This window comes from Cricetulus griseus, chromosome 6, assembly GCF_003668045.3.
Source record: "Cricetulus griseus strain 17A/GY chromosome 6, alternate assembly CriGri-PICRH-1.0, whole genome shotgun sequence".
Classification (NCBI taxonomy): Eukaryota; Metazoa; Chordata; class Mammalia; order Rodentia; family Cricetidae; genus Cricetulus; species Cricetulus griseus.
Window position 1 is genome coordinate 57,191,600 of NC_048599.1, and position 23,538 is coordinate 57,215,137.

General features: G+C 43.7%; 1 protein-coding gene across 4 annotated transcripts in view; it reads left to right on the forward strand.

Annotated features, from left to right (window-relative positions):
- The window catches only part of Tp53bp1 (tumor protein p53 binding protein 1), a 70,387-nt gene that overhangs the window by 37,686 nt on the left and 9,163 nt on the right, over positions 1-23,538 (forward strand). For 3 of the 4 annotated variants that reach the window (XM_027422060.2, XM_027422063.2, XM_027422061.2), the window contains 7 exons: positions 596-799; positions 5,933-5,990; positions 8,844-8,921; positions 13,995-14,475; positions 19,376-19,528; positions 22,358-22,629; positions 23,194-23,343. In XM_027422060.2, coding sequence (XP_027277861.1) covers positions 596-799; positions 5,933-5,990; positions 8,844-8,921; positions 13,995-14,475; positions 19,376-19,528; positions 22,358-22,629; positions 23,194-23,343 — 1,396 coding nt within the window. The remainder of the gene's footprint in view (positions 1-595; positions 800-5,932; positions 5,991-8,843; positions 8,922-13,994; positions 14,476-19,375; positions 19,529-22,357; positions 22,630-23,193; positions 23,344-23,538) is intronic. The other variant, XM_027422062.2, reaches the window with a different exon arrangement.

Sequence of the window (23,538 nt, forward strand, 5' to 3'; positions counted from 1 at the left end):
TGGAGGAGCAGGGTATGGTTTTACTGCTAGGTGATGAGAGGTGGTAAGAGGACAGAGGGAGGGTTGAGGGAAAGAGGGGAAGAGTGTGAAGCTTTGTTGTGTCTCTGGTAGAACTGGAGAGCTATGCTGGGATGTGGAACTGTTTTGCAAGGGGAAGTGCTGTGTGTGCTCAGTGCAGTGGCTGGTCAGTCTGCTGCTTGACAGGGCAAGAAAGCTTAGATCCTCTATGCTTGGAGCAGCAGGTAGATTTCTACATTAACCTATTTGTTTTCTCCAGTCAGTGCTGGGAGGTAACAGTCATGCCGCCTGGAGTCTCCTACTACCTATGCCTGATGCTGGCAGATGTGGGTTGGCTGAGGGCTCATGCGCATCCTTTGTCCAGATGCAGAAGTGGAACTGAATCCTGTTGCTCCTCTTAAGACCAGGTGTCAATACTAGTCGGTAGTTGTTGATACTGTAACAGGATCTATCCTAGGGACCCTCTTTAATCCTGCAGAGTGGTGGAGCCAAACAGGCAAATTGATCATTTCAAATTGCTGTTTTTCATGTTTGTATTTTAGTGTTCTTTCTTTCTTCTTCCCTCCCCCCCTTTCAGGGATTGGCAACTATCCAGAAAGCACCATAGCAACCAGTGATGTCATGTCTGAAAGCATGGTGGAGATCAATGATCCTCTACTTGGGAGTGAAAAAGGAGATTCTGAGTCTGCCCCAGAAATGGACGGAAAACTGTATCTGAAAATGAAACTGGTTAGTCCTGAGACAGAGGCCAGTGAAGAATCTTTGCAGTTTAGCCTGGAAAGTAAGTTTTACTTTATGTTAGTATTGTATAATTAGGTACTCCAGGTTATCTAAGAAGTACTAATTATCTTCTGTTTCTAATGATGGGCACTTCTATCATTTTAAATGTATTTGTAAAGGCTTATTCTCAGGTTTCGTCTTTGGCTTTGGCGAGTCCCTGTGATGTTACTGAAGCTGAGGTGTTCTATTATTTTATGGTGCTTGTTGCTTTTACCTGTCCCGTATTAAGTCATTGTTTTTCACATTCAGGGAGAGTTTAGGGCTTCAGAAATGGCTCAGTGGTTAAGAGCTTGTACTGCTTTTCCAGGAGCCAAGTTCTGTTCCCAGCACCCATGAGCTCACAAACATCTATAATTCCAGATCCATGGATGACTCACAGGTGTACATATCCAATCTCTGTATAAATACTTAATTTAAATAAAAGAGTCTAGAGGAGAGTAGAAAGTGTAGGATTGTGAATTTACATTATTCCTTGATGTTGACGCTTTTCCAGATGACATGCAAGTGTTTAGCGTGGTTAGAGTGAAAAGAGGGTGTCGGATTCCCTGGGACTGGCATTAAGATGGTTGTGAGCTGCCATGTGGGTGCTGGGAATCACACCTGGGTTTTCTGGAAGAGCAAGTGCTCCTAACTGCTCACTCTTCAGCCCCCAACCCCCTTCCTGGAAAGCATTCTTAGGAAAGAGTTTGTAAAGAAACAGAGAGGGGAACTTGGAAAGTAGGGTTAAGCTATGTAAGCCTGTAAGGAGAAAATGACAGTGTCAGACGACAGGAGCCGAGGTCCAGTTGGACATGGGTTGGTGCCTGGGAGCGGGAGTCATGCAAGCATGAAGCTTCGGCTTGGACCAGAGAAGGAGGAGAGACAACTGGCAGCCTGGAAGCCGCACAAACATGAGGATAATAAACATAGGATGGAGCTCCAGCCTGTGCAGAAAGGAGTCGAGTGGCATAGGGAAATGAGGCGTCTACAACACAGACGAGTAAACAGTCCTCTCAGGAATAAATGGCCCTGACCATTGCCCGCTTTATAGAGTGTAGTGCTGACTTAATGTTTGGTCTGTGGGCTGCTAACAGTTAACAAATTATCATCGGAGAAAAACAAAACAGATAGTTGAATTTTTGTGCATGTTGGTATCCATGTAGTAAAACCCATTTCCCTGTGGGATGGGAACTATACTGAAGGTAACTGAGGAGGAATGGGACCAAGTGGAGACAGCAACAGATTCCGCTGATGAAAATATATGGCAAAGGAGACGAAATCATGACAAGCCAGAGAAAGGGAAGGGTTGGTGAAAGAAAGATTTGTTATTTCTAGGCTGGAGAGGTCTGGGGAAGTTTATAGACTGAGAGGCTCAAACACAGGGAGCTCCAGTGAGGGAACTTTCCTGCCCTGGGGTAAGCAATGGCACACTCACCTTCTTGCTATTCCTCATGCTATAAGGTTTTTAACACTTAGCTGTTTGCTGCTAGTGGCTACAAATAAGGCACCTGTCACCAACCCTAATAACCTGAGTTCCATCCCTGGGACCCATGTGGGAGAGAACTGACTCCACACACACACACACACACACACACACACACACACTGACATGAAGACAAAAGTGTAGTTAAATTGCTTTTTTAAAGTGAGGGATAGAAGCCAGGCAGTGGTGGCACACGCCTTTAATCCCAGCACTCAGGAAGCAGAGGCAGGTGGAGCTATAAGTTCTAGCCCAGCCTGGTCTACAGAGTGAGTTCCAGGACAGCCAGCACTGTACGGGGAACCCCTGTCTCGAGAAACAGCAGTAACAACAACAAGAAATGAGGGATGGGTTAAAGATGAAGGGATGGGTTAATTAAGGTGAAGGTGGGAGGGGCAGTTTAAAGACCTAGTACATTTTGACTGTTTAAGGGGCCTTCGAGAGACCAATTTTAGCTAGTGATTCTGAGCTCGTATATACACACACTGGGCATACAAGTACACACATTAAATCTCATGGCTTAGGAAATAGGTCCCATTTATTATTGTCCGTCCTTATTTTGCAGGTGAGGAAACAGTAACATTGACCATCATCAGTTTCATAGTCACACAGATAGCATAGCCTGGAATTAGATGGTGGCATTCTGGTTCTAAAACTGTAATTCTGTTTTGTTTCTCAGGGTGTAATGTACATTCTATTAGTAAATTATCATATGCTGTTTGAACTACCGGGGAAACTGGTTCTGGAGGCGGAGTCACCCTTCCCCTAGTGCAGATCCAAGCATGCTTATGTCATGTGTATTCCAAAACCCTGTCCTGGGGTATATAACAGGGAGAAAGGAAAGCAGCAAACAGCTAAGTGTTAAAAACCTTGTAGCCTGAGGAATAGCAAGAAGGTGAGTGTGCCATTGCTTACCCAGGGCAGGAAAGTTCCCTCAGTGGGAAAGAGAAGAGGCAAGCTCCTCCAGGAGAGAATGCTGTGTCTGTCCAGATCACTCTCAGAGAGACCCTCGCTAGCTGCCTCCACAGGAATGCCCCAGTTGGTCTCTGCTGGATGTTTTCTGCACCTGATTGATTGCATGGTGTTTTCTATCTGCTGCTAGTCACATTTAATAACCTCACTCATTTAAAACTGAAGACATGACTATCATATACCATTCTCCAGACCAGACAGAATCCAGGGCTTATGGATTGGAACTTAGACTGTCAATGGGAATTAAAGTATTTCACGATTTCACCTTTATTGTTGTCTTTGAGATTAAATAAGGGCTTATCAAGAGAGAGATGCTGATGGGTGGCATTTGGGATACTGGAACAGGAGGATTTCAAACTCCTGTCCATTTTGAGCTGAGAAGGTGGGGGAAGGAGGGGGAGAGAGAGGAAGAGAGAATGGGTGGGAACATGACTGGGAAGACCTAGATGGTGCTAAAAGTAAGGCTGATCAGTCACATTGGTAAACAGTACCTCCCATTTTATATTTTTTACTGCTAGGAAGGTAGCATCAGGTTACAGATTGATTGACATTATTTTGTCCCCACAGCAGCTTGTGAAGTTGGTCTTGGTTGTTTTTTTTTTTTTTTTTTTTTTTTTTTTTTTTTTTTTTTCCAGTTACAAACTAGGAAACTACAATTCAAAATGACAAAGCATTTTACCCTGGGCTGCTTAAGCTCAGGAGCCTGCCTCTAGCCACCTTTTCCTGAACAAGGCTCTTAACTATTGAACTTGATACACTGTAGAACAAACAGTTCTACTAAGTCATGAATGTTTTGTGAATGTTTGAAAAAAATTTAAAAGCTATTTTTTTCTGAGACTGAAATAAATTCTAAATGAAATGAGCACAATTTAATCCTTTGACAGTGACACCGTTAAGCAAACACCATGTTCCTCCTGCTGTCTCTTTTGTGGCCTTAAAAACCTGTCCTTAAAAACATTTTAACTTCTCTTTATGTGTATGAATATTTTGCCTGCATGTATTCATGTGTACTCTCTATTTGCTTGGAGCCTGTGAATGTCAGAAGAGGGCATCAGATTCCCTGGGGCTGGAGTTACAGATGGTTGTGAGCTACCATGTGGATGCTGGGACTGTTATGCCAAGTTTGTGAGACCCCAAAAAGACCACCAAAAAGCCGACTCACTGATGCAAACACACAAGGTTTATTGCTAAGTTATAAGCCTCAGCAGGGACCCTGTCCAGCAAACTGGCATAGCAGCTGCAGGAAAAGGGTACTTGGCCTCAACTGCAAGGGGTTTTTAAAGGAAAAAAACACAAGCAGGGTGGTATGTGCCTTGGCTGTTCAGGATTGGATAAGAGTAGGTGAACTTTGGATTCACTGATGTGGGAGCTAGGGGAATTTCAAAATTGTTACTAACAGTTTCCCACAAGGACAGTTGTGAGGAGAAGATATTTACCAAAACTAGTCATTGCCTGACCACCTGGATGGGGTCACTTTGACTGGGGTGGGTACAGTTTGGGTGCTCCTTGTAACTGCTTATGGTTCTTTGGCTGGAGCTGAGTCAGCCTTGTGCCATGCAGGGAATTTCTCAAGGATTTTTTTCTGAGGATGGAGTCAACTCCATCCCCTCCAGTTTACCTTGCTCCTACAGGGACCTGAACCCAGGTTGTTTACAAGAGCATCCAGTGCTCTTAAAGCCTTTTGGCAAGGTCTTAGGTGTCTTTTACATGTGAGTGTTTCTTAAATGAGTTGTTGAATTTATATATTAACTTAAAATACTTCCCTATACATTTTATTACTTATTTATTTTGAGATAGATTTTCACTATGTAACCTAGGCTGTCCTAGAAGTACTGTGTAGCCCAGGCTGGCCTTGAACTTGAGATCCTTTTGCTTGAGCCTCCCAATTGTTGAGATTACAAGGGTGTATTATTCTACACTTGACTTGTCACATAGTTTATTCATTTTTTCTTTTCTTTTTTTTTTTTTTTTTTTTTTTTTTTGGTTTTTCAAGAGAGGGTTTCTCTGTAGCTTTGGAGCCTATCCTGGCACTCGCTCTGGAGACCAGGCTGGCCTTGAACTCACAGAGATCCACCTGCCTCTACCTCCCTAGTGCTGAGATTAAAGGCGTGCTCGCCCCACCAACACCCGGCTTAAGGTTCTTTTTTTTTTTTTTTTTAAAGATTTTATTTATTTATTATGTATACAACATTTTGCTTCCATATATATCTACACATCAGAAGAGGACACCAGATCTCATAACTGATGGTTGTGAACCACCATGGGGTTGCTGGGAATTGAACTCAGAACCTCTGGAAGAGCATTTGGTGCTCTTAACCTCTGAGCCATCTCTCCAGCCCACTGCCTGGCTTTTCTAACATTTTTTTAAAAAGTGTTTTTAGGTTTTCTTTTGTATTTTCTTATGTGAATTTTAAATTTCTTGTATGGAGAGGTGAGTTGTGATTCAGGTGGTTTAATTTTCACTTACAGATATTAGATTGCAGTTCTGGCTAGGCAGACATGTGTTCTATTGGAAATTTGAAATAAAATTAAATGGTAGAGATGAGAAAGGCTTGAGCTGTTACAGCATGCCCTTGCTGTTGATTGCTGATTTCTTTATCTCTGTTTCTTTTTGTTGCTGGTGCAACTAGAGAGGCTTTAGATTTGGTGCTAACTGAATTCTGCTTCTTTTTCCTTTCTCTCCTTGCTTTTGTTTTTGTCCAGAGCCTGCTACTGCTGAGAGAAAAAATGGATCAACTGCTGTTGCTGAGCCTGTTGCCAGGTAACCAGGGCTCATTGTTATTTAGAGGAGTTACACAGGAAAACACTCAAACACTCAAAATCCAGCATAAATGAGTCAGCAATGTGTTGAATTGTAGGCTTTCTTAGTAATTGTAAGTCTAACAAAACTTTTGCTATCTGTAATGTTAAGAATACCTGGTAGATTTCTCCCCATTCATGTGTGTGCCGTTTTTCCTCTTCTCTTTCTGTGGACTACTGAGGTGAGAAGACAAAGGACCAAAGGAGATGGCTCTAGACACATTGTCTGTGCTCTGTACTTAGCTACAGCCTCAGGACATTTTGACTTTCCTTGCCAAATGTTGAGCTGTTTTTACTTTGTCATAAATGCTGCGTTGCTGTCAGTGACGTATGCCGGGATGCATATGTATTGGTGGTGAAGCTTTGCCATCTGATGGCTGTGAGAATAGGATTGGTTGATTGTTTCTGGCTGGCATGAGTCACCCCAGCATGTAAGCGCTACTGAGCAGTTGGTGACGTACAAGTGCAGACTCTGAAGTCAGCACAGGCAGGCACTGTGTGTGAAGCTGACTGGATGCAGAAGGCTGAGGGTAACAGCTGGACGTATCCCCATTTGAGAGGGTTCTGCCTGTGCCACTGGTTGTCAGTTTTGAGGGAGCTTGCTGGGCTAGAGCCCAGTCACAGTGCTTGCCTAAGTGTGAAGGCTTTGTTCATTCCTGTACTGTGATTAAATTAAGTAAGTGACAATTTTTAAAAAAGGATTCAAGCTTACTATTGCCAAATCTTTAAAAATTTGAAGAGAATTTTAAGTTTTTAAAAAAGATAACGTGCCTGCTGACTAAATTATGTTGTGCCCAAATTCTGAACCCCAAAATCACCTCTTTTGTTTTGTTTTGGTTTTTTGAGATAGGGTCTCTCTGTTTAGCTCTGGTTGTCTTGGAACTTACTCTATAGACCAGGATGACTTTGAATTCATGGAGATCCACATGTCCTTGCCTCTTGAGTGCTGGGATTAATGGCATATGTTGCCACCACCACTCCCCAGTGGGTTTCTGAACTTTTGGGGAGAATATAGGCAGGGGAGAATATAGGGAGAGGAGATGAGGAGGAAGCTTAGCAAAGATTGGTGGGTCATGGAAAAAGACAGAAGTTGTTGGTGTTGCCATGAAGCACTTTTTCTATGTGAATATCTATGCTTAAGAATCCATATGTTAACAGTTTTGACCTTTGGGTTCATCCTAAGAAATCGTGTAAAGGGGATGAACTTGGCACAATGGTTAAGAGTACTGCATGCTGCTCTTTGAGAGGATTTGGGTTCAATTCCCAGCCCACATGGCAGCTCACAACTGTCTGTAACTCCAGTCCCAGAAGTCAGATGCCTCCTCTGGCCTCTGAGAGCACCAGGCATGTATGTGGTACACAGGCATACGTGCAGGCAAAACACCCATGTACACGAAATGGCAAAATTAATTAAAAACAAAATGTTAAAGAAGTTGTTTAAAATAAGATTTATTTTGTAAATGACTGTTACATCCTCTGCGTTTAGGTGTGAAGCATTTGAGTTTGGAAAACAGCTGGGCTGTGTTCAGAGCACTTGATGCCTCCTTAGTTTTTACTCATTTTGCTGTGGGAAGAGTTAGAGTATAGACAAGAGAGTAGTGTACTATGGGCAACCGGTACTGTAAGTGCCAGTCTGATTATAAAATCTTGGAGTACCCTCTTCTACAGTGGGTTATTTTGAAGATGATTCCAGCTTCATATCATTTTATGTAATATCCTGATGCTAACTCTAAAAGATAAGGGCTCTTACTTTACAATTGACCATATTGTTACTTCTGAAAAGAGATAGTGATTCCTTAATGCTATAAAGTATTTGGTGTTTCTATTTTCTGCTTTGTAATATTTCCTAGTTAGAATCAAGATCCCCAGCCAAGCTGTGGTGGCACACTTGGGAGGTAGAGGCAGAGGCAGGTGGATCTCAGTGAGTTTGAGGCCAGCGAGGACTGTTACACAGAGAAACCCTGTCTTGAAACACCAAAAAAAAAAAAAAAAAAAAAAAATCAAGATCCTCAATCCACAAATCACATCTGATACATTTAGTTTTGGTTTGTTTGAGACAGGGTTTCTCTGTAGCTTTGGAATCTGTCCTGGAACTCACTCTGTAGACCAGGCTGGCCTCGAACTCACAGAGATCTGCCTGTCTCTGCCTCCCCTGGCATTAAAGCTGGTTGCCACTACCACCCAGCTTTTCGTTTGTTTTTTTGTTTGTTTTTTAAATCACAGCATTCGTTCCTCTTTTTTTTTTTGTTCCTTTTCCAAATTATCTCCTAAAGGTACTAGACTGTCCTATTTTGGTTTCTACATCCTAGATTTTTCACTTGAAATCATTTTAGTATTTAATAAGTCTTCTACTTTTCCTCCAGTGACCTCAATGAAGGTTTTTTTTTTTTTCATGTATTGGTGTTTTGCCTGCACCTATGTCTGTGTACCACACATGCTCCTGGTGCCCATGGAGGTCAGGTGTTTTGCCTGCACCTATGTCTGTATACCACACATGCTCCTGGTGCCCATGGAGGTCAGAAGAGCGCGTCAGATCCCCTAGAACTGGAGTTCAGATGGCTGTGAGCTGCCGCATGGGTGCTGGGAATAGAACTGGAAGAGCAGCCAGTGCTTTTAACTGCAGAGACATCTCTTTAGTCCATATACTTAAAAGTTTTTTATTGTGTTAACTGGAAACATAACAAGAGTTGGCTTTTGGGGGTAATAATGGATTGGAGTTGGGAATGTAGAGGAACTCTGTGTCTGAGAGGGAGCCCTCAAGAGGTACTTTCCATTTGAAACTAGCAAGCTGCATTGCTTTAATTTGTTATTTTAGTCCCCAGAAGACCGTGCCTGTGTTTAGCTGCAGGCAAGAGGAGGTTTGGAGTGAGGACCCTCCCTCTGTACCCATCAGGTAAACATTTCTGTTTCTCTTTTTGAGACAAGGTTTCACTTAGTAGTCCTGGCTGGGCTTGAACTCACAGGAGATCACCTGCCTCTACATCTGGACTGATGGGATTAAAGGCCTTCGCTACCACTCCTGGCTTATTTTCAGCTACATTCATTCATTCATTCATTCATTCATTCATTCATTCTATAGTTGGTTCCATTTCATGATATTGATTGCCACTGTTCTGTGAAGTTGGCTATTTATTTATGGCTAGGCTATGTTGTATGTTTATTTGCTTGTTTGTTTATTTATGGCTAGATTATATTGCTTGGCCCAGGCTGGCGTGAGCATTGCTCTTGCTTCAGCTTCCTGAGTAGGTGGGAATCATAGTTGCATGACTTGCACCTCACATCAAGCTTATTATTTATTTATTTTTAAAGATATTCATGTGTGTGTGTGTGTGAGAGAGAGAGAGAGAGAGAGAGAGAGAGAGAGAGTACATGGCTTTCTTTGTCACTTTCCTCCTATTCTTTCTTTTATTATTATTATTTTTTTAATTTTAATTTGTTTTTTTTGAGACTGGTTTTCAGTATGTAGCCATCACTGGCCTGGAACTCACTATGTACACTAGGCTGGCATTGAACCAATAGAGATCTGTCTGCCTTTGTCTCCTCAGTGCTGAAATTAAAGGTGTGTACCACCAAGCCTGGCCTCTTTCTTTTGTTTTTAATTATGTGAATGTGTACAAGGGTGCAGTGCTCATGGATGTCCGAGCTGTTGAGTGCTCTGGAGCTAGAGTTACAGGTGGTTGGTTGTGAACTGACTGGAGGGTGCTCACCTTGGACCCTCTTCAGTGTCGGCATTCACCATTAACCCTTGTGACATCTCTCCAGCCCTCCTCCCTATTCTTTCTAGACAGTGTTTCTCACTGCACCTGGAGCTCACAGATTGGCTAGATTTGCTGACCATTGAGCTCAGGGATCCTCATATTTCTATCACTTTCCTACCCTGAGCACAGGAATTATTGACACAGGCTTGTCAACCAAATTGAAGTGTTTATGACTACAATTTGAACATTAATCATTTGTCCAGTGCTCATAGGAGAATGAGAAATACCAAATTTCTGATGTTTGGTAGGAATCTGCTAATACTACTAATATTGTAATGAGTCATTATCCTATCCCCCTCCACACTTTTTTTTTTTTTTTTTTTTTTTTTTTTGAGACAAGGTCTCACCATGTAGCCCTGGCTGGCCTGGAAAACTCTATGTAGACTCTGTAAACCATGCTGGTCTCAAACTTACACAGATTCACCTGTCCCTGCTGGGACTGTAGGATGTCCCCTTATGCCTGGCCCATCACTTTTGGTCTTTAATGAATCCACAGTTCCAGCTGGGCTTGGTGTTGTGCACATTTAATCCCAGCACTCAGGAGGCAGAAAGAAAATTCCCAAACAAAACAGAACTTTGCATTAGAAGTAAAATTCTATTCAGAGGCAGTGCCCTGAATACCTAGTTTCTGGGGTGTCTTAGTTTCCTTGACCATGACTGTTGTATTCTGGGGAGTTAAGGAACCACAGAGATCTCTTTCTTAACGTTTGTGGGGTCAGGACAGTCCCCACTATCTTAGATTAATGCTGGTAGACCTGTTTGGTGGAGGGGGTCATTACCTGCAAGGGAGTTCCTGGGATTGTGTTTACAAGTGCATGCACTCACACCTTCAGGACAGTTCTAGCTTCATAATGTGATAGTTTCCCAAAGGCCGCACCTCTCTGTGCCATCCCCTGGGGGATTAGGGTTTATGGGTTTTGCAGCCTTGGCAATTCAATCTATAGTGTGAGGTAAAATGTGCAAGCTTGTTTCAGGATGGGAAACAATGGTAGCAGTTGAGGCCTGTTGGCCTTCATGGCAGCTTGTTTACTTGTGTGTTAGTGGTCTTAAAGGTTAAACATGAATGTGAAGGTGAGTTATTTCACTGCTTTGTTTTATGCATCTGGTTGTGATTATATATCTGCTGTGCTCAGCTCTTTCACATTTTGTGATCGTTCATAAATCTCATGAAGATTTTAACTGCTACTCATGTGTTTCCTGGTGGTGCGTTCTATCCTCTTCCTCTGTGGACCCTCATTCAGCCAGTGTTCCTGACTAATAGGGCACAGACTCCAATAACCAAGATGCTCTTTTTAGGTGGTTGAAGTCCAATGCTTATTAGTACTCGGTGCTGAGTAACAGAACCCTTCGAAACCTATGTTCTCTTCTTTACTTATGATCCGAGCAGGGAGGACCCTAACCAGCTCTTTACATCCACCCAGGCAGGCTTAGCTCTATGAATGAGAGCTTTGTTTTTCTCTGGCCAGAATGCGTGGTAACGATACAGCATGGTTTCCAAGCCCCTTATAACCATGATATAGTCTTCAAGGGCTGGAACATTGTCAGTTCAGAATTTTTTTTTCCCTTTTTTAAAGAAAGTCTTTAGACTTTAGAAAGTCTCAAGCAGACCTAGAACTCATCTGTGTAGCTTAGGCAGGCCTTAAAGTTGTAGCAGTCTTCCAGCTTCAAGCTTTCTGAGAGCTGGGATTACAGGTGTGAGCCATCATACCTCAACTGAAGAATTTTCCAGATTAGATTGACCTGTGGCCATGTCTGTAAGGCATTTTCTTAATAGTAATTGGAGGACCCAGTTCACTGTGGGTGGCACCATTTTTAGGCAGGTGTGCCTGGGTTGAATAAGCAACCCAGAGGAAGCCCAGCCAGTAAGTAGCACTTCTCCAGGGTCTGTGCTTCGGTTCCTGCCTCCCAGTCCTTCGGTGAGTTCCTTCCCTGACTCCCTTGATGATGGACTGAAATCTGTAAGCCAATAAACCTCTTCCTACCCCCAAGTTGCTTTTGGTCAGTGTTTAATCACAGCAATAGAAACCAAACTAAGATAACCTGTATTCTATCAAGCTTTGTGTTTAGCATTTCAGATATAAAGAAAGACAAATACATGTGTAACCTGCTTAGAGCTAGCCTGGGTTTATTTGTTTTTTCTCTTTTGAAACTAGGTTTCTATTTTGAAACTATGTTTCCAGGACAGACTAGCTGTTCTGGAACTCACTCTGTAGACCAAGCTAGGGTGGAACTCAGAGATCCTTCGGCCTCCACCTCCGAGTGCTGGGATTAAAGGTATGCCCCCCCCCCACCAGCTTTAGCCTGGGTTTCTTACTCTAGAGAACTGTCAACCTTTAAAATCTCCAGGCACTTTGGAAACAGTGGTATTTGGCTTATAGGCAACATTCAGGCAATGCTTAAAGGATAAATAAGTTACTGTGTGCTGGTTGGGGTTTTTTTTTTTGTCAATTTTTCATAAATCTAGACATATCTGAAGAAGGAATCTAAACTGAGGGGTTGCCTCTGTTAGATAGCCTGTAGGCTTGTTTGTGTCGGCATTTTCTTGATTAGTGATTTATGTGGAAAGGCCCACTCACTGTGGGCAGGGCCACTTCTCAACAGGTGGTCTTGGGTTCAACAAGAAACCAGGCTGGGCAAGTCATGGTGAGCAAGCCGAGTAAGCAGCACTCCTTGTTTGGTCTCGGCTCCAGTTCCTGTGTCCAGGTTTCTGCTGGGAGTTCCTGCCCTGGCTGCCCTTGATGACAGACTATAACTTACAGGCCATATAAACCCTTTCCTCCCCAAGTTGCTTGATTGTGGTTTTTGTCATAGCAATAGAAACCTAATTCAGACACACTGTTTCCCAAATGGAGAAACCAGTGAAGAGCTGGGCCCTATCTTAAGTACTCTCTTACAGGTGTTCTGAAGTGGTTAGGTATAAATATGCCCTGAAGCTGGACACGTGCCATGATCACCACCTGGCCTTTGACCCGGGAAGACCAGACTCTTACCTCCACTTGTCTTCTTGGAAGATTGTTTTGTTCTTCTAAATTACTGGTCAGGAGAGAGCAGACCTCATGCATAGTGTAGGAGTCAGTAAAGAATGTTAGAGCCATTCATAAAACCAATGAGACTTCATGACTAAGTGATCTTTTTCTTTTCTCTCTCTCTCTTTTTTTTTTCTTTCTTTCTTTTTTTTTTTTTTTTTTTTTTGAGACAGAGTCTCAATATGTAGCCCTAGCTGTCTTGGAACTCGTGATGTAGACCAGGCTGGACTGGAACTCAGTCCGTATGCCTCTGCATCCTGTGTGCAGTGATTAAATGTCCTGCTTATGGCTTTTGAAGTGTATTGTGAATTTCCTTGGGGCTTTATAAGGGTTTTGTATCTCATTACTGACCTTGTTTTCTTGTGTGCGGTTTTAGAATTCACTTGGACCATTTTCCTGTTGCTAATGATAGTACCACAGCTTCGGGAAACAATGAGGAAAGGAGGTTCATTTTGACCCACAGTTGTGCTTAAGATTAAGGCTCTGCATCCAGTGATGACTTTCTCAGTGGTGAACTTCCATGACAGTGCAGGGCCTCACGTAGTAAGAAAGGAATGCATGTCTCACTGTGTAGCCCTGGCTGGCCTGGAAACCATAGAGATCTACCTGCTTTTGCCTCCTGACTGCTGTAAAGGCATGTACCTGCCAACACACCCTGCAGATCTGTTTTTTTTTTTAGAAGCCACCGTATTCATTCATGAATACCCTACCCTGGTGACCTTGTCAGGTCCAGAGGTCCAACTCTAAAATACTGTGCACAGTTGGATTTAGCTTTTTTTTTTTTTTTTAAGATTTTATTTTTATTTTATTATGTATACAACATTCTGCTTTCATGTATATCAGCACACCAGAAGAGGGCACCAAATCTCATAATGGATGGTTGTGAGCCATCATTTGGTTGCTGGGAATTGAACTCAGGACCTCTGGAAGAACAGCCAGTGCTCTTAACCTCTAAGCCATCTCTTCAGCCCTTGGATTTAGCTTTTATTCTTTTAATACTTCATCACAATGGGGATTACTTTTATTGTTTAATGCTTGAGACAGTATTGTATTATAGCCCTAGTTGTCCTGTGATCCTTGTCTTCCTAGGTGCTGGGATTATAGATGTATGCCCCTGTACTAGCTCAAAGGAATAAGCTGTATTCAAACCACAGATACATGATGTTTTTGTTTCATTTTCAGGGCAAACTTGCTCCATTTTCCAAGTGTTGAAGAAGAGGACAAAGAAAAACTGGATGGTACCCCAAAGCTTAGGCAGAGTGAACAGCCTGTGAGGCCCGTTGGGCTGGTCAAGGATGCTGCTACTTCTGAGGACTCTGCTTCTTCTGTTCCCCAGCAGAGAGCAACACAGGGGTCATTCAGCCCTCAAGGAGAAGTGATGGAAACAGACCTGCTAGAAGGACTGAGTGCTAACCAGGAAAAACCGTGTAAGGTCTTGATGGAAAGGCCCACCCAGAGTAACATAGGAATCCAGACCATGGACCATTCCCTGTGTGCTCCAGAAACTGTTTCAGCAGCAACCCAGACTGTGAAGAGTGTATGTGAACAAGGGACCAGTACAGTGGACCAGAACTCTGGGAAACAAGATGCCACTGTGCAGACCGAGAGGGGGGGTGTCGAGAAACAGGCCCCTGTGGACGATACAGAATCCCTCCACAGCCAGGTGTGTACACATTGGGTGCTCCAGGGGGCCCGGCTGTAGACTCTACATTCTCTGAGGGTCTCAGTTTAGTGCTTCCAATAACAATCTTACTGTGTGTGTGTGTGTGTGTGTGTGTGTGTGTGTGTGTGTGTGTGTGTATAAAAGTCAGAAGACAACCTCAGGTGCTGGTCCTCAGGTGTCTTCCATCGTTTGAGACAGAGTCTCTCATTGGTTGTAAACTTTTCCCACATAGGCCAGACTAGCTGACCTCTGAGTCAGAAGTCATGTTTCTCTTCGCATCTCACCACTGCTGGAAATTACAGATGTGTTCCACTGTCCTGAGCTCTGGTTTTGGCAATCTGAACTCATCTTAATGCTTGTGTGGAAGACACTTTACTGACTAAGCCATTTCCCCAGCTCCATTGACATTTCTTTTTGTTTTTGTTGACTTTTTTTTTTTTTTTTTTTTTTTTTTTTGTCTTGCTTGTTTTTGAGGCAGGGTAGACCAGGTTTGCCTGGGACTCAAAAAGATCCTCCTGCCTCTACCTCCCAAGTGCTGGGACTAAAGGTGTGTGTCACCATGCCTGGCCAATAATTTTTTAATTAAAAAGATTGACAGAGGAGTTGAGTAGGGATAAGGCATGCTTCTGTTGTAGGGGTCGCAGGTGTTGGTAGGATTGTCCTAGAGGTGCTGTGTTCTGTAAACCAGAATTACCCTGTATCGCAGGATATGATGATGATGATAATGTATCTCAGGTAGTGAGTCAGGTAGTGAGTTAGTTTAGCAGTCAGGATTAGCTGCTGCATGGAGATGCTTCGAGGGCTGAGGGATAAAGCACTCACTGGTGCATCTGGCGTACCTGAAGACTCTGGTGGATGCTGTTTCCTGTTGATTCTCTTTTTAAGATTCATTCATTTTACTCTGTGTGTGTGTGTGTGTGTGTGTGTGTGTGTGTGTGTGTGTGTTGCTGTGTTGTATGCCATGTGGTGCAAGTGCCCAAAAGGACCAGAAGAGGGTGTCAGATCCTTTGTAACTGGAGTTATAGACAATTGTGAGCTGCCATGTGGGCTCTGGGAGTCAAACTTGGGTTCTCTGCAAGAGAACTAACTTGACAACCTATCTCTGTAGCACTGCTCCCCAATTAAGATTTATTTTAAAATTTCCGTGTGTGTGCGCGCGCATGCATTTGAGCAGTGTGACAGGGGAGTCCAGAAGAGGGTGTTGTATCCAGGACGGGTAGACTTATGGTATTTCTGAGTTACCCAGTGTGGGTGTTGGGAGCTGAACTTAGGTTCTCTATAAGAGTAGTGTGTACTCTTAACCGCTGAGCCATCTCTCTAGCTCCTACCTACTATTATTATTTCAGCAACCACTTTTGATAGATATTATTACACTGTCACACAGAATGCATTTAAGAGCTAGTTTCTCCTGCTAAGAAAGGTGTCAGGGGCTGGAGAGATGGCTCAGTGGATTAAGAGCCTAAGAGCTGGGCAACTCACCACTGTGACTTTAGGTGGCCTCTGAGGGGCATCTCACACCCATGGTATATGCTCAGCACAGACACATACATGTAAATAAATCCTTTTAAAAAGGTGCTAGAAAAATGTAGTTGGTGGAAAGATAAAGTCTTAATTGGAGGGAAAGTTCTGGGTGGAAAGTGGAGAACTTGGAACTGGTGTACTGTGTGTCCTGTGAAGGACTGTTAAAGGGGAGATTGAGTTTTTCTGAGTGTGAGACTTTAAAACAAGCAAACAAACAAACAAAAAACAAACAAAAAACCCCACAAAAATCTCTGAAGTAGTTAGGACTTGGGGCCAGGAGAAAGCACAGGCTGCCACTCTGTCTCTCCCTAAACCTGTGTGTGGGAACTCTATATGGAGCTAGGTTTTCTGTGATGGGAAAATGACCCCCCCACCCCACCACCCATTAATAATGACATACTCTCAAGTCATTAAACTTTAGAGACCTCTTTTCAGAAGTTAGCATGGATTATCTGCCCTCCTCCTGACTCTTGTTTTATTTTATCAGATAAGTCTGTCCCTTGAAGTGTTTATTTGTATAGGTAGAAACCATTTTAGATCCCAAGGTGCAAGATGAACTACTAGCTGGTGGGGACCAGTCAGACTGCACAAAGCACTTTGGGTGCATATGTGCCTGGTTGTTGGAGCTCTGCTCCAACCTCATTAAATACAGTTGCATACATAGAAATAGTTTAAAGAATTGGTTTAGGAACCATGTTTTAAAGTTACTTACAGCTCCATTTTAGCAGAAATTTCACTTCATAGGTAAAGTTGGATTTAGGATTATTCAGTTACATTATTGAAAGCTTTAGGTAAATTACTATCCATTGCCAAGAAAAACAAAAAACTATCTTTATTGTGGTGAGAAAGATTTGATATGGATGTTGAAAGTAAAATTATACTACCACGTGGAAAGTTAGGTGTGAGACAGTGCATTTCTTAGAATTGCAGAGCCAGTGTGGGGGGGAGGGGGAAGGCAGAGAGATGTGGTGGAGGTGTTGGGAGAAAACAGACAGGAATGCTGGCAAATTTCAGCTGCCAACAAGTCCTAGGTAGTCAACACTGTAGGCTCTAAGATGTTGACGATTAGACCTAGTGAGCAAGTAGGGCTGTAAGATCTAGTGTGCAAACAGTTCGTTTTATAGAAGTCATCCACATCCTACTCAGACATGGTCTTGGGGCCCATTTGGGCAGTAGAAACTATTAACATGAAGGTTGGGGAGATAACTTGGTCGGTAAAGAGCTCACTGTTGCCATGAGTGCTGGGGTTCCATCCCCTAGAACCCATGTATAGAAGCCCGATAGAGCAGCGTGCACCCTGCCATCCTAGCACTGGGGAAGCAAAGACAAGAAGATCCCTGGGGCTTGCTGGGTTTCTAGTCTAGTTGATTTGGCAAATTCTAGGTTCAAGGGAGAGAGTTAATTGAGGATACCCATAGATACGTGTGCACACACACACACACACACACACATACATAGACAGACATGTACACACATAGAAGAAATTATGGTCATGAAACAACCTAATTCTTGTTTGTTATCTGGTTGTCTGAATAGTGGTCTAAGAATTCTTAGTTTGTTACATTTATATTAATCGTTAATAATGCATTTGAATTTGTCATCCTGAATGAACTACATGTGTTCTGATCTTTCCAGTAGGTGTTGTTTCTTTATTTTATGTGCCTGAATGTTTTGCCTGCATATAGTAGAGTGCATTCCTGGTGCCCTGGAGGCCAGAAAAGGGTGCTAGATCCCCTGTCACTGGGGCTATAGACAGTTGTGAGCTGCCATGTGGTGCTGGGACTTGAACTCCAGGGCCCTCTGCAAGAGCAGCAAGGCTCTTAACCACTGAGCTATCTCTCTAGTTCTAGATCTTAATTTGTTACTTTGGATATTATTGTAGCTTTTTTTTTTTTTTTTTTCCCAACAGTGTTTCAGGGAGCTTAGGGGCTGGCCTCAAACTTGTTATGTAGTTAAGAATGGTCTTGAATGGGCTGGAGAGGTGGCTCAGGGGTTAAGAATATTGATTGCTCTTCCAGAGGACCCCGGTTTGATTCCCAGCACCCACATGACAGCTCACAACTGTCTGTAGTTCCAGTTCCATGGCAAAATACCAATGCACATAAAAAAAATAAAAATAAATTTAAAAAAGAAAACACTTATTAAAAAAAAAAAAAGGAATGGTCTTGAACTTCTGGTCTCTTGCCTCCATGTCTAAGTTCTGCGGTTACAGGCGTACACCACCATGCTCAGCTTTCCAATTTAACCCTTAGTTAAAAATCTATTCATTATGTCTTCAGTGGGATTTCTATTGGTGTGGCAAAACACCATGACCAAAAGCAACTTGGGGACAAAAGGTTTATTTTTACCTCCACATTCTGAGTCACAGTGCGTTGAGGGCAGTAAGGCAGGAGCTCAAACTGGGAAGGAACCTGGAGATAGGAGCTGATGCAAAGGCATGATGGAATGCTGCTTACTGACTTGCTCCTCATGGTTTGCTCATCCTGCTTTCTTAGAGAACCCAGGACTATCAGCCCAGGGATGGCATCACCCACAGTGGGCTGGACCCTCCCATATCAATCACTAAGTAAGAAAATGCCCCACAGTCAGATCTTACTTATGGAGGTTTATTTATTTATTATGCACACAGCGTTCTGCGTGCATTCATGCTTGCTCATCAGAACAAGGCACCAGATCTCATTATAGATGGTTGTGAGCCATGTGGTTGCTGTATTAAGTTGACATAAAACTGGGCTGTACACATTGGTGAGTAGGCAGAGGCCAGTGGATCTCTGAGTTTGAGGCCAGCCTGTCTACATAGGGAAACCCTTATCTTAAACAAAATAACCTACATCTTAAACAAAATAACAAATCCCCAAGTCTATTCCTTCTAATGGATTAAGAGTTTCCTATTTAACCTCCAGAGCAAGCAATGGCATCTTTTTGTTAATGAACTGGTTTTCACTGATTGGTTAATGGGTGTTGATTCTGGTCTTCTCTAAGGATCAAAGAGCATCTGCCTTTCAGATAAACCACTGTTGTCATGAGAATTCGAAGGAGTGGCTGGGTGTGGTGACACATACTTATAAGAGGCTGAGGCGGGAGAATCACGAGTTGGAGAGAGCAGCTTGGGGTACATAGTAAATTGAAGATAAGTCGAGCTATACAAAGAAAGAAACAAAGAAAAATTGGAGTGATTACAATCTAAAACTCGTGTGTTAGATACTGTGATTGAGCTTTCTCCAGGCTCTTCCTCATTGTTACCTGTAAGTAAATGGAATATTGATTACGGCAGACCCATGAGTTCTCTGAAGTGCATTCATCTGACAGTTTACATGAGAGCTGTGACTGCCTTGGCTCCTTTAGTTCTCTTCTTACTGTGGTCTCTATTTTGTTGTAGGGAGAAGAAGAATTTGAAATGCCCCAGCCTCCACATGGCCATGTCTTGCATCGTCACATGAGAACCATCCGTGAAGTCCGGACACTTGTCACCCGTGTCATCACAGATGTTTACTATGTGGATGGGACAGAAGTGGAAAGGAAAGTAACTGAGGTAAAACACCTGGACCCAACTGCTCTTCCTCCCCTCTTCCTTTCCCTCCTCCTATTTCCCCTTTCCCCTCCTCTCCCCCTTCTTCCTCACTCTTTCCTGTGCCACTAGCACTCCCAGTTCTCCTTAGTTCTTTCTTTCTGCCTGTCGTGAAACTCACTCTGGAGACCAGGTTGACCTTGAACTCACTGAGATCCGCCTGCCTCCACCTCCCCAGTGCTGGGAAGAAAGGCGTGCACTGCACCTCCCTGAGGCTGGGGCTCTCTCTCTCTCTCTCTCTCTCTCTCTCTCTCTCTCTCTCTCTCTCCTGTCTTTTCTTTTCTTTTTCTTTTTCCCCTTGGTTGTTTGAGACTGGGTTCCTCTGTATGTATATCCCTGGCTGGCTGTCCTAGAACTCAGTCTGTAGACCAGGCTGACCTTGACCAGGAGACCCACCTGTCTCTGCCTGAGTGCTGGGATTAAAGGCGTGCATAACCACTGCCCGGCTGGTTTGTTTCTTTCTTTGGAAAAGATTTTGCGTGTGAGGCTCAAGCCTCTGAACTTCTTGTGCAGCTGGTCTTGAACTTCGGATCCTTCTGTCTGCATCTTAGTGTTATGACAAACCTAGGGCCACAAGTGTGTGAGGGGAGCACTCTACCAACTGCAGCTACACCCCAACCCTGTGGATTCTTTTCATTTCAACATGTATTCATTTTGTGTGGGTGGGAGTGGCGCATGTGTGGGGTCAGAGGGCAACTGTATCAGCTTTCTTCTTGCTTCATGTGGTCTTGGGTTGTCAGACTTGGGTCACCAGACACATGATGAACCATTTTGCTGTCTATCCTTGTACTTCCCCCAACCGTGGATTCTTAGAGGAGTCATTTTCCAGAAGGGAGAAATAAAAGGAAGAGACTATCGGGTATATCCATTTCCCTCTGTTGTGCCATCGAGGATGTGACATCTTAGCTTCAGATCCTTTCCCTACTGTGCCTGGGGTCAGTCTCACTAGCTGCCATACAGCTGAGCTCTAGCTAGCACCCAAGTGTGCACGTTAAGAGGAAGCCAGGTTGACATTCTTTGGTTTGTACCTATTAGAAATTCTTTGCTATTATTAATTTTTTTGAGACAGGGTCTCATTATGTAGCCTTGGCTGTCTTGGAACTTGGCATGTAGATCAGGCTGACCTTGAACTAAAAAGAGATCCTCCTGCCTCTGCTTCCAAGTACTGGGATAAAAGGTGTGTGTGACCACTTTCTTTCTTTCTTTCTTTCTTTCTTTCTTTCTTTCTTTCTTTCTTTTTCTTTCTTTCTTTTTTTTTTTTTTTTTTTTTTTTTTTGGTTTTTCAATACAGGATTTCTCTGTGGCTTTGGATGCTGTCCTGGAACTCGTTCTGGAGACCAGGCTGGTCTCAAACTCACAGAGATCCACCTGCCTCTGCCTCCCGAGTGCTGGGAATAAAGGCATGCACCACCACCGCCCGGCGACCACTTTCATTAGAATGTGTGCCCCCTCTACCCATGCTGTATGGAGCTCGGAACTGTTTGTGAAGAGACCATTATCAGTTCAGGACACCCAAGACCAAGTTCTTACCACAAAGGAGATTTATTTGCTTAAAGAGAAAAAGGGCAGGAAATAAGAGTCAAAGACAGGAGACAAAAGACAAAGGGGAAGGGAACAAGGGAGAAGGAAGGGCGAGGGGTATTTGTCTGGAGGGCAAAGGACTGTCTCTGGATAGAGAGGAGAAAGACATTGCCCCATAGGCAAATGGTGGTTTATAAAGGTCAAAGGAGAAAGAAACCCTGTATTAGGATGTATTAATTCTGATTGCACATGTGAATTAGGACAGCCAAAGGAGGCTTTTGATTGCTGGACTTTAATATTTTGGTAGCTGGACCTTAGTAGCAGCCTCAGGAGAAAGTGGCCAAAAAACGAGAATCGACCCAGGTGGCTAGGTTTAGGAGTGTAATCTGTTTTTAGCAAGGCAGAGGGAATGGTGAGAAAGAAGGGCAAGAGGCCTGCCGGAGCCATGTTTGCCATGCTTGGGCTGGCTGGAGTCCCTTCCGGTTGTAAACTCAGTGCTTTACCACAGTGGCTCCGATAGTTTTTTTTTGTCTTCATTTTTCCAAACACTAATACCAGTTTGTGCTTATAATTTTCTATTTTCTTGATCACTTTTTTTTTTTTTTTTTTTTTCTATTCCAGACAGAGTTCCTCAGTGTAGCCCTGGCTGTTGGGAACTCACAGAGATCCAGCCTCCCGAGTGCTGGGATTAGAGGTGTGCGCCGTCATCACCTGGCTCCTGACCACTGTTTTTCACCATCCTCCTTAGCTCTCTTCTGAATGGGAAATGGCTTCTGCCTTCTGGGTTAAAATCCTTGCTAGTAGTCAACACTTGTAAACTTGCTCAGTAAAAAGACAACTTACCATCATAAGCCACAGGAAGTTTTCTTTCCTGTTAATTTTTTGCTACATGTAACAAATGTTAAATGTTTAGTTCAGTAGCTTTGAACACGTTTTTTTAAAAATTACTTATTTACTTAATTAATTTTGAGAAAGGGTCTTACTGTGTGTCCCTGGCTGGCCTGAAATTTGGTATGTAGACCAGCTGGTCTCAAACTTGCAGCCCACCTGCCTCTGCTTCCAAGTACTAGGATTAAAGGTGTCATCATACCTGACTGTGCTTTGAAAGTTTTTATGTAACCATGGCTCAGACAGACAGAATATTTCCACTGCTTCAGCATGTTCCCTCCTGATTCCAGTGAGGTTTCCTGCAATCTCTAGGATTTCCCAGCCATCACTTAGTTTTATGTTAGCGTGGTTTCTTCTAGCTTCTTGTCTGTTTCTTCCCTGCAGGAGACTGAAGAACCAATTGTAGAATGTCAGGAATGTGAAACAGAGGTTTCCCCTTCCCAGACTGGAGGCTCTTCTGGAGACCTGGGAGACATCAGTTCCTTCTCCTCCAAAGCATCCAGCTCACACCATACATCAAGTGGGACAAGTCTCTCAGCCATGCATAGCAGTGGCAGCTCAGGACGAGGAGCCGGGCCACTCAAAGGGAAAACCAGCGGGACAGAACCTGCAGATTTTGCTTTACCCAGTTCCCGAGGAGGCCCAGGAAAACTGAGGTGCAGACATGGTCTCCAGTAGAGACGCAGAGGCAGGGAAAGAAGTAATGGGAAATGCCCCACCTCAAGCCAGGATAAATCATGCCTCTTCATCTCTGCTTGGGGTTGCTGGGGGAGGAACCCTGTGGGCAAAGCAGCTTCTTGGGGGATGTTGGGGATGCTGGATACATGTCCCTGCTGTCCTTATGTGTGCAGCTTATCTATTTTAGTTGGGAATACAGGAGGTTGAAATGGGCCCCCGTTGTGCTGTATCTCCTCGGTTTTTGATCTGCTCTGTGGGTGTCTAGAGCCTGAAGTAGAGCAGAAGGCAGGGCAGAAATGGGTGTGGCATCTTAAATAGCAGCAGCAGTTTCCTGTGTCAGGAGGTAATAGACTTTCACACAGGAAGAGGTCCTTTTATCCCATTTCCCCCTTGCTGAGGTCTTGTTGACTGGTGTGAACCAGCTGTCTTTTGCCCCGTGGCGTAGCACAAATTGCTTGGCATATAGTTAGAAGATCCTGGGGAGATGTTAAAGGATGCATTCATCTCAGCTGCTGTCAGACTAACCTGTGTTCATTCTCTAGTCCTAGAAAAGGGATCAATCAGACAGGGGCACCAGTGTGTGAGGAAGATGGTGATGCAGGCCTTGGCATCAGACAGGGAGGGAAGGCTCCTGTCACACCTCGTGGTCGTGGTCGAAGGGGCCGCCCACCTTCTCGGACCACTGGAACAAGGTACTTGGGTAGTGTTGGAAATAATGGGGAGTAGGGAGAAGAGAATAGAGAGGGGTACCAGAGGGAGAGGATGGGCCCGCACTGACTGAGGAAGGCCACTGAGATTGGGCTAGTGCCTGTGATGGGATTGATAAAGAAGGGGTTGAAAAGATCTGTAGGTAAAAGAGTGGGTTTGGGCGTCCTTTCTTGTTCTCA